Source organism: Pocillopora verrucosa, chromosome 2, assembly GCF_036669915.1.
Source record: "Pocillopora verrucosa isolate sample1 chromosome 2, ASM3666991v2, whole genome shotgun sequence".
Lineage (NCBI taxonomy): Eukaryota > Metazoa > Cnidaria > Anthozoa > Scleractinia > Pocilloporidae > Pocillopora > Pocillopora verrucosa.
The window spans coordinates 1,542,091-1,552,367 of NC_089313.1; the positions used below are offsets into that span (position 1 = coordinate 1,542,091).

Below are 10,277 nucleotides of genomic sequence, written 5' to 3' on the forward strand. Positions count from 1 at the left end.
TTTGATTTTACTTACACGACGTACCATCTAATCAAATGCAATTCCGCTAACTTGTCCTTAATGCGAACGAGCGGGGAATGGAGACAACCGTGTGTAGCCTAAACCCAAGAAACCCTCTTTTCTCCGTTTTCAAGGATTTGACATCTATTCTGATTTAGGAAAAAGTACGCGCCGAGGCCGTGACTGTGAAGTTATTTCGAGATGTTTAACAGCTTTTGTAGTATCACGGCAAGAACTCCAAACATTGTATCTTCGGATCTACCGGGAATAATTTGCTGATTCAAGTAGTAAAAATGCTTTCTCTTCACAGTAAAAATTTTTCCTCTTAGTTTTCATGATACGTCAATCACACTTGTTAGGATATTTCTGCAGGGAAAAATTTTAATTGTTTTAATCACGCGCCATCTTGAAATGATTGTGAAATGTTTATCGTCTTCTGTAGTGTCACGGCATGAACGGCAAAAATGACATTTTGGCATATACTGCGCCCAATAATTTGTAGTAGGAATGTTGACCTACGAAGATACTCGGAAATAAACTATAGGTGATATCGGCTCGAAATCGGGTGAAGATCGGCATTCTATTGTTGCCATCACTCACTCATTTCGATGACGTATGTGGCTTCACCTCCTATAGGAGGCAATAGCCACAAAAATAACCGTTTCACATACACTGGACTTTACCTCACTTAAAACAGAACATATTTGACCCACTTCAACATCACACAACGAGATAGTCCACAAGCATGTCAGTTTAAGAAATTTTCTCCTCGTTTTAAATACACTCTCGCAATGCAAGACACAAAACCTTTCGTAGCGTTTATTCACTTCATACAAATTTAACTTTTCCCCATTACAAAAATACTCTTCATATCTTTTCATTTGATTTTCTTTTCTTGTATTCTTAGTTACATCATCCCCACAAATTTTCTTTTAGATCTAAAACCGCCGGAGATAGGGCAGCTGTTTTAAACTGATAACAAGGAAATGGATGATAAAAGAATTCGTTTATTTAGGCCCTCTTCTTTCTTTCTTTCCAATTTTTGTGCTCCAAAGAGAGGCTAAGGTGGACCTATACTGAGTAGTTTAATGTCAAACAGTAAAGGCAGATGAAAAGGGAAGTGGACGGTAATAAGGTTGAAGTGGGAGGGGAGGGACGGGATCGTTCCAACACGCTCTTGAAATGTTGTCACGCTGCTTTTCGATTAAAGAAAAAAAATTTACTTCATGATTCTTAAGCGGGTCGCAATGTTTTTTTTTTCTGTACACATACGCGCCGAATCCGCATTTATACTGCTCGGGAGCTGAAGGAAATTATTATTACTACCCCACAGACTGCTGGATCCATTAAAACAGATGTAATGTGTTCCACCCAAACTTGATGAGGGGTTTCACAGTGAGAGCTTATTATTTAACTCCTCTTCTGTTCTTTTTTGGTGTTCTCAATGTCGTTGATCATGCTTGCGATCTCACGCGCTAGGCTCCTGGTTTTGCTAAGTTCGGTTTCGCCTTCACCGGGCCTCAAGATCATCTCTCTTCGATGCACTGGTGCAAGTGCGGGAAGATTCAATGGGATTCCTTCCATCATGGCGACCTGCTGAAGATTGTGTGACTCCGCCATAATCCGTCCAGCTTCCTGCATAATCCTAGACCGGCGCATGGCTCGCGCCTCATCAATCCGCGCCTGTCTGGCTGCAGCTACTTGATGGTTGGCTTCGGAGAATAGCTTGCGCACCTTGGCCTGCTCTTTGAAGCTCATGGTGTCATAACCTGCAAAGTGCAAAGAACTAGTCAATATGTCAAACGGCTATGAAAAGATGGCACAGCCTGAAAGCGTGAAGGGGTGTCTGTACCTTGACCTTTAACTTTTAGGTACGTTTGAGAAACCTGATGTTGAATTAGAAGGGAAATGCTGTGAATTTTCTGAGTTTAGAGTGCAGGGAACCCCTAAAGTGATTGAAGTGCTCCGTTTTGCATCGCCTCTTAATCATAAAAGTCCTCGGCAAAGAAATCATACCACCGTCACTGAGTGATCAAAGAAAGGGAGACCTTAGTTTCGTTGACGCTGTGTAAAACACACGAAGTGCTACTCTCTTTACAAACCTTTGACAAGCGGTCCACAGTCGCACTGGGGACAAGATCCGGGATTCTTAACAATCGTACACAGGGAGGGGCACTCTGACAAAATGTTTGGGCACCCTGCAAAGGGACAGCACAGGGAAATATTACTTACCGTGACTGTGCATTCACTCCATAGATAAGAAAACCTTCACTGAATTAAACAGGTGATCCCTCTTTTTATCCTAGATAAACCTTACAGTTTCTGTAGCAGTCGTGCTTCTACTGTTATTAGAACATTTACATTGTATGATTGAAAAACTAGAAGCCCCCTACGACCAATCTGTCAAAGCTAGCGCGTTTACATTACAATAGAGCGCTGTTTATTTTGTGTCGTATAGCCAAGCCAGAGCACTCGCAACCAATCAGAACCAAGGAAAATATCACGACGGGCCTATGAGAACTCAAAGAAAAATATCACCAAACTGCCTGCCTGAAGCGCGGGAAATTTGAAGTGATCAACTCGTGATTGGTTTAACTTTTGAATCTGATTGGTCCAGGAAATGGCGCAGTTTTTCTAGACCAATCACAGAGCAAGGTAAACCAAAACTAGAGCAATTCCGGATCACTTTCGGCCTCCAATTGAAAATTGCCCTAATGGAATATTACGGTAACAAATATATCTGCACTATTAAGGTTAATGCATCTCTCTTACGACGACGTTGGTTAATGTAATCATTTTATTTGCATTCTCTTCCTCTATTAGATTAAAGTTATTATCATTCTGTTATTATTTTAAAATTGTAATTAAAAGTTTATTGTCATAGATCTTCACTGGAATCACTCACTTTAGGCTCACATGCAATTATCCCTACTGTTATTATTATTTGTAATTCCTTATATTCCTTATCGTAGATTTCCGGTGCGCAAAAAGTTCGGATCATGTCAGTACCTGAACAACTGCACATCTACCCCTCCCCTAATCCAACATGAACCCTAACCCAACATGAACCCTAACTTGTGATCAGTTGATGTTGTTGGGTTAGGGGAGGGGTGGTAGGTGCACAGTTGCTCAGATACTGATACCGATCCAAAAATTCGAGGTCATTTTGTATGTTTGAAAATACCGGAAGTTATTAAGCTATAGATGCAGGCTTTGTAAAGAGTTTGGTTTGTGGTTAATGTTTGCTCAAGATTATTAAAAAGTTTCTCCAGTTCGTGATTCGTTACCAATATCACACATTTCTAATTTTCGCCTTTCTACAATGTCCCATGAACAATAAATATTCTGCCTAATATATAACGACAGATTAATGAACAATTGAGAACATCGTTATCAAAGTCTATAGACACACAGCAGTCTTCGATGAAAAAAAAACAAAATTTTGCCGAAGTCACTTAGGGAAAGTCTAGCTTTTTTATCGATATATTCAACGTGAGCACCAGCTGGTGCTTGTAATCGGTTTGTATTTAGTTTGTTTCCATTTACTGCTCCTTACCACTCTTGGCTGTTGAAGAATTGTTCACTCCCTTCGGTTGATCAGTAACCTTTGTTCGATCTGTTAAAATGAGGAATAATATTGTATTAGACCAATTGGTTTGAAATGACAGCAGAATAAGCATCTGACCGACCGACCGACCGACTGGTCAAACGACTGCCAACCCACCGACTGACGGACTGACTGACTGAGTCTATGATTGATTAACCCAACAACCGACCAACCGAATGACTGGCTAACTGACTGACTGACAAACTTAAAGACTAATCGACCGCCGACTGACTGACCGATCAGTCGACCAACTAATTAGCTGGATGAGTAACTGACCGACCGACTGCCCAACCAACTGAATGGCAGACTGACCGACCAATTGACGAGCTGGCTCTCTGATTAACATACTCACTAACTGACTCAATAACATACTAAGTGACGCACATATCTGATTCACTCACGTCTTTTGCAGATGAACCCGAGTGGTTTATAACAGTTGTCATCATCCCATCTTCCCCAATCATACCGCTGATACATTATACCACACTGTTCGTCTTTGCCGTCGTAGTGTTGGCCTTCCTTCCAATTTTGGTATCTACAAACGGAAGAAAAGTTCAAGGCCCAATTACAATTCTCCTGTTTGAGTTCCATAGAGAAAAAAGGAAACGCAGGCAATTACAAAAAACTCACCAACAACTAAGATCAAATTACTTTTAGAGCAATTTTCAATTCAGTGTGGAGGGTAATTCGAGATTGCATTGGTTTGCTTTGTCTCACTCTGTGATTGGTCCAGAAAAATTGCGTCACTCTCTCAACCAATTAAATGCAAAACTCAAACCAATCATGACTTGGTCGCCAGCGTTTTCCTGCGCTTTAGGCAGTTTAGTTGTTTTTACTTTGAGTTTTTATTGGCTCTGAAAGATATTTTCCTTTCCTCTGATTAGCTGTTTCGATTACTTTGGTTTTGATTTTACGTCACACACTCGAAAAGCGCTCTAATCAACATCTGTGAAACTTAAAGAGCAGCAGATACCTGTATCTAGAGCCGTCAATCCAGGACCACATTCGTACTTTCTCTTTGTAAGACATTCCAATCCACAGTTTGTTTACATCTGACGACTTGCGCAGCTGTTTTGTGATAAACTCGTTTTCTTCTTTTGTGTGAACACTCAGCAGTTCAGAATTGCAAAGCTAAAAAAATTTCAATAACAAAGAATTGTTGACATCGTTTTTCATATTGATGTCATTTCGAGAGAACCACCCATTTTATATATGAACTTTGTTCAAATAAGTGGACGAGGCCTGGAAATTTGGGAAATTTTTTATTGCTACATTAAAAAGCCTGAGGCCATAGTGGTCTACATCCTTCGCCTGCTCCAGGGGTTCAATTGGTTAGACGGAGTGCAATAGTAAAACGCGCGATGGCAGCCGTGGAGTGAGAAAAACGAAGGAGGTTTGCGTCGGGTTGAGCAACGCGACCCGACACAAGCCTCCCTTGTTTCAGCCCGGCCGCTAACATTACACTGCTAACTCTTTGCTCCGTTTTACTGAACACCTGGAGCAGGCTCCCACAAGCTAAATTTTGTTTACCTTGCAGGCTCTAACAGAGTCAAACCAACTTTTTGTTTCATCTGTAGCGATCTGGTATTCAAACTTGCCTTCTCCATCCATTGGGACAAAATTATCGCATTTCGCATAAATGACCTCTATGAAGAATAAGCAAAAACAGAATATGGTGACGGTGATGGGGGTAAAAACGAAGATGATTTCATTTCCCACCCACTCCTCCCTTCCACTTACCTCCTCGTGTGATCTTCACTCTTGCAACATCTCCTGCGTCATCTGGCCTCAAAGCTAGTGTAAACTCTCCATTTAGCTTCAATGGTTCATCATTCTTAACATCCACAGCTCTCAGGACAATTCTCTTGTACTCATCCCCAGGCTCCAGGCGGGCGTACTCTACTTGAGATTCATCCACATCCAGTGTGGTGGCCGGGAGGATCTGGTCCGGAGTGACTCTGACATGGCCACCGGCGTGATTTATGAGCTTCACGTAGAACCATCTATTACCAGCCCCTGAGAGGAGCGAACATTGTGCATAAACGATAAACTAGGCGCTGAATGTAGAGCAGATCGCTACTAAGTGTTGAAATTAATTCGGGATTGCTTTGGTTTTGCTTTACATCGCTCCGTCATTAGAACAATTTTCACTGCAATTGAGTGTTGAAAGTAACTCGGGATATTTTTTATTTAACTTTACTTTGCTCTGCGGTTGGTCCAGAAATTTCGTCACACCTCCCTAACCAATCAGATTCAATATTGAAACCAATCGCTATTTGGTCATACGCGTTTGCCGTTTTCCCGCGCTGACAGTTTGCGAGTTCTTATTGGCTAATAGTTACGTTGACATTTGTTCTGATTGGTTCTCGTGATAACTTGAAACGTAAAAAGTGAAAACTGCTCTAATGAATAGCGATAACTAGATTTTCCTTGTCTATTGTATTTCACAGCTACAAGGCATAAAACAAAATAATATACAGAGGCGGATGATGCTTTTCGCGCTTTTTGTCTGAGTGAAATGGACACTTTTTCTACATTTCCTACATTTGCCTGAAAATGTTACTAGAAAACCAAAGAAACCACAATCTGTGCAATCAATTTTCTCTAGCATTCTAGTAACACTTAAGCAAAGGTTATGAAAAAAAAACATGATCTCAGTTACTTCTTTACAAGCTTTAACCAGTCTAAACATCTCTTTGAAGTCAATACATGATACTTAAAACTGATTTCACACTGACTAAGGACAGGGAGCCATTCATTGTACAGTAAGACAAGCGTTCAGTTTGTTGTGTGTTCAGTTCTGTCAACTGTGGCAAGGTTTTTGTGTGTCAGTTGGATAGAGATTTCAGTGATAACAAAATGAAGCACTTGCCTAGACTCTTGACAATGTGGCCGTGTCTTCCATGCAGGATACCACTCCTTGAGTCTACAGTCATAGAAAATACGTACAGCGGAGTCAAAACAAAGTTAAGTTATCAATAAAAGTCTAAGCTACAATAGACCCTTATCACGAGGGAACCATCATGAGTCCTTCCGCCTGCTCCTGTTTTGCATGCACTTTTAACTCGTCACTGTGATTCCAAACATGAAAGAACAAAACTTTTTAGCCCTGGGAACTAAATGAACCTGCATGATGAAATTCTTCATTTCATTACGATGCTAGGTTCTTTTTTGCCGGATGATAAAATGCTATAAACAGTAGGAAAAACATCGATACGTGAAAGGAGCTCAAGGAAAATATAAATTCCTGTTACGGAAGAAGTTCCACCTTATTCAAGCCTTGCATGCAACACACGTATCATATCACAATACCTCGCGGGAAGGTTGCGCAGTGTCACTCGAAAATGAATTTCATTTTGTCACTCCACTCACCTTCGCGTGACACGTAGGCCTCTTGTGTGTCATCATAAGTAGTTGGCGTGACGTAGAACTTTTGGTCTCCGTTGATGATCAGCGGTTTATCTGTATACTCGTCGACAGCCTTCAGAGTGATCGTAGCCTTTCGGTCAGTCTGGTTCAAGAGCTGATGGTAGACGAAGATTTCTCCGCTGCTGAGTACGGCGCTCGGTAGGATCTTGTTGGCCTTTATTTTGACACGTGTGCCTACTTGATTTACAACTTTCACGTTTAACCATTTCCTCGCTTCTAAAAGAGTATCAAGAATATAAATAAATTTTCAATCTCCTGCGACGGCTTTTTTTCTTGCATTTCCAAACTATGCTTAGGGTTTTCTTTACTAAAAGTTTTACTTTCTCTAGCTCTTCTTTCTCACATGGTAAGCGTCTTCGAGCTTCAAATCGCATTAGCAACAAAAAATTTCAAAACTTTAAAAAACTTGGTCATCTATTATGGCAGTTTTACTCTTTTAAATCTTTTTTTTTCCTCACAAAAAAACCTCCTCGAGGTTCAAATCTCAGCCAGAGAAACGAAAAAACCACTAAAAAAACTTTCTCGTGTGTCATTAAATAAAAATGTAACTCTTACTTTTACTGCTCTTCTTCTGATCATGGTGACGTTGTCGATGATGATGACGATCATGATGAGGATGATGATGTCGGTGGTGGTGTTTATCTCGGGATTCTTTCACAAACACTTTACTCACGGGGCCTGGGGCAAAGTCACGCCTTGCTAATTCACCAGTTGAAGTGTCAGCGGATTCTGGCTGATTCATACTATCGAGATACTTCTTGTAGACACCTTGAAAGTTCTTGGAGTGTATGAGACCTAGAAAAAAAATACTACATATTTCGCTACCTTCATGCATTCGATGGGAGTTTAACCCTGTAACTCTTACTCGCTGATCTTTATTTTCTTTAAGATTCACTCAGGGACCAGTCATCCTTTAGTGATCACGAGAAGGGGGAGGGTGGGGTCGTAAGAGTTTTGTTTTGTAATGGTAAAATTTACCTGATCCGAACCCTCTAGGACTCTGTAGTATTCTTATAATTCCCCCTCATTGGCTGCCAATTATCTATAGTACCCCCTTATACTCTGTTGGTGACGACTGAGCCCCATCCTTACCCCTGAAAACCATGTGATCTCCCCAAAATCCTCTGACCCTCCCCTCCGAGGCGATGAAGGATGAACTGCCTCTTATACTGAAACAAATTAAATCTCAATCGTTATCAGACGCTATGTCACTTACAAATTAGCCCAACTGGCGAGTAAATGTTTACAAAAAAGAGGAGCACAAATAGACTGTAAACTTTTACTACGCACCTAAGATTCGGTCGAACCATGGCCCCGGGGAGGGTGCAGTTGAGCGTCCATTGGAGTCACTGTCTGAGGCGTCATCTGAGTTATCATCGTCATTATCTATTAAGGACAGAATGGAAATGATCATTCTATTCATGAGAACCTAAAGCTCCTAGTCTATTTTTTTATTTCAAATAAAGCTCCATGATGTGGTCTTATTCAGGGAAGTTTAAGCAGGAATTTCGTGGTTTCATGACGTGAATTTTTGTCAGTTACTTCAAAAGAACACATTTAGCGAAGAAATAAAAAAAATTGGCCGAACTTAAGTCAGTTGCTCTTCACTCTGATTATGAGGAAATGTCTAGAAGCTGTGTTTTTTTAAACTGCGGCTTTTAATGTTCATCAGCTCACCACGACAGAAACAATAAAAGGGTTCTTTAGCTCAACTATGAGATTTTTAAAATTTGTTTTTGAAGGTAAAAAGCTCAATCTGAAATGAAAATTGAGGATCTTGAAATGGAGTAATTTTCAACTGAATGTCAAAAGTAATCTGGGATTGCGTTGGTTTTGCTTTACTCCGCTCTATGATTGGTTCAGAAAACTCGCGTTACTCCCTCAACCGATCAGATGTAAAAATTAAAACCAATGACGACCTAGTCACGCGCATTTTCCCGCGCTTTACGCAGTTTGCTTGTTTCTTTTTTGGTTCTTATTGGTTCTCTAGGTATTCTCTCTTTCCTGATGGGCCGTTCCGAAACTTTGGTTTTTGTTTTACGAAAATCATTTGAAACGCGCTCAAATTGCTGAAGTTAACAAAACTAAATACACATGACTCAGATTGAAAACAAAATGTTGAATTGTAGAATAATAGCAAATAAGTCGTTTTCCGCAGAGTAGACACTTTCAGTATTATTTGTCATTACAATCATATTAATGAATAAAAATTACAGACGAAGGAAGTTAAAACAGGTTTGAGTCCAACCATTTAACAGGTGACAATCATTAAGTCGGCCATGCAAAGAAAAAGTCCAAAATCTGTCTTTTATGTTTCTCCACAATAGGAAAAAAATCATTGACACATAACCGATGATAAAAATGAGGGATTTCGATCAATGTATTTAGTAAACGTTTGGTGTGATAAATGATATTTGATGGATGTAAAAGATATTTCGCTCGGACGAGTTAAAGACCATCCTTTGTCTACTTCTCAACTGGGGACTTTCAAGTCAAGTCATAAAGGTGGTTCCCGTATCAAAGAAATTCCTGATAGTAACTTAATTATAGTCAAATTAAGTATTTACCTGCAAGCACCGAAACAATAGCTACTAAGCCTAATAAACAGCAGCCGAAAACATATCTTCTCATCTTCATGTTCCAAAACGCGCTTGTGGAGAAGTGCGTCGAACAAACACGTCCCTCATGAAAAAGCCGAAATTTTTTCCACTTGAGATTTGCAAATATTACATCAGAAGACAGGGGCGTAGCGAGGTCAATCCACCAGCGACGAAACCCGGCTGAAACTTCAAGTTGCTTGACTGCCTTGTCAAAGCACCACCAATGAAGGAAAGGTACGCTGTTGTCACGCCCTTCGGCCGACAGGGCGTTTCTCATTAGGTGGTAAACGTGTTTTAAAATGTTCCCGATGACGAGATCGAGAGAAGAAAGTTAATTTTTTTTAAGTGGAGCACTCGAAAATACTGGCATTTCAGAAAGAACGATTGATCGTAGGCTGTGTAAAACATTTCATCGTGTTTATTAGCTTGTTTCTAAGCCACATTCTATTGAGACAAAGTCAATAAGTGCAAGTTTGTCGGATCACTGAGCACGTAATTGTTGTCAGACAAGCCTGAATATTAAGAGGGCCTGTAGCAGGTCAAGCCCACCAAGTGCAGTGTCCCAGAACCAAAGATGACCTTTGGTATGACAGATCTAATACAAGTGTCGAACGATTCATTGGACTAACTTAACGTTTTTT

The 10,277-nt window shown here is 40.4% G+C and overlaps 1 protein-coding gene across 2 annotated transcripts; it reads right to left on the reverse strand.

Annotated features, from left to right (window-relative positions):
• Positions 1-832: 832 nt before the first annotated feature.
• On the reverse strand, positions 833-9,733 carry LOC131797365 (uncharacterized). 2 transcript variants are annotated; one of them, XM_059114982.2, is made up of 12 exons: positions 9,604-9,733; positions 8,327-8,422; positions 7,592-7,831; positions 6,980-7,252; positions 6,480-6,533; positions 5,348-5,623; positions 5,138-5,253; positions 4,581-4,738; positions 4,009-4,142; positions 3,557-3,616; positions 2,103-2,198; positions 833-1,769 (listed from the first exon to the last, which is right to left on the reverse strand). In XM_059114982.2, exons 1-12 carry the CDS (start codon positions 9,671-9,673, stop codon positions 1,411-1,413), a joined length of 1,932 nt encoding a protein of 643 aa, XP_058970965.2. In that variant the 5' UTR covers positions 9,674-9,733; the 3' UTR covers positions 833-1,410. The 2 variants fall into 2 exon arrangements, with proteins under 2 accessions (XP_058970965.2, XP_058970966.2); XM_059114983.2 differs by having other exon boundaries at positions 4,009-4,138; positions 4,577-4,738.
• Between the last annotated feature and the right edge of the window lie 544 nt (positions 9,734-10,277).

Excerpts from the sequence above, each read along its gene's own strand:
- LOC131797365 (XM_059114982.2), bottom strand. The coding sequence starts at position 9,673 with ATGAAGATGAGAAGATATGTTTTCGGCTGCTGTTTATTAGGCTTAGTA. Across the intron at positions 3,617-4,008 it reads CGGGTTCATCTGCAAAAGAC|ATCGAACAAAGGTTACTGAT; the intron begins GTGAGTGAATCA and ends TCATTTTAACAG. Across the intron at positions 1,770-2,102 it reads CTGTGGACCGCTTGTCAAAG|GTTATGACACCATGAGCTTC; the intron begins GTTTGTAAAGAG and ends TGCACTTTGCAG.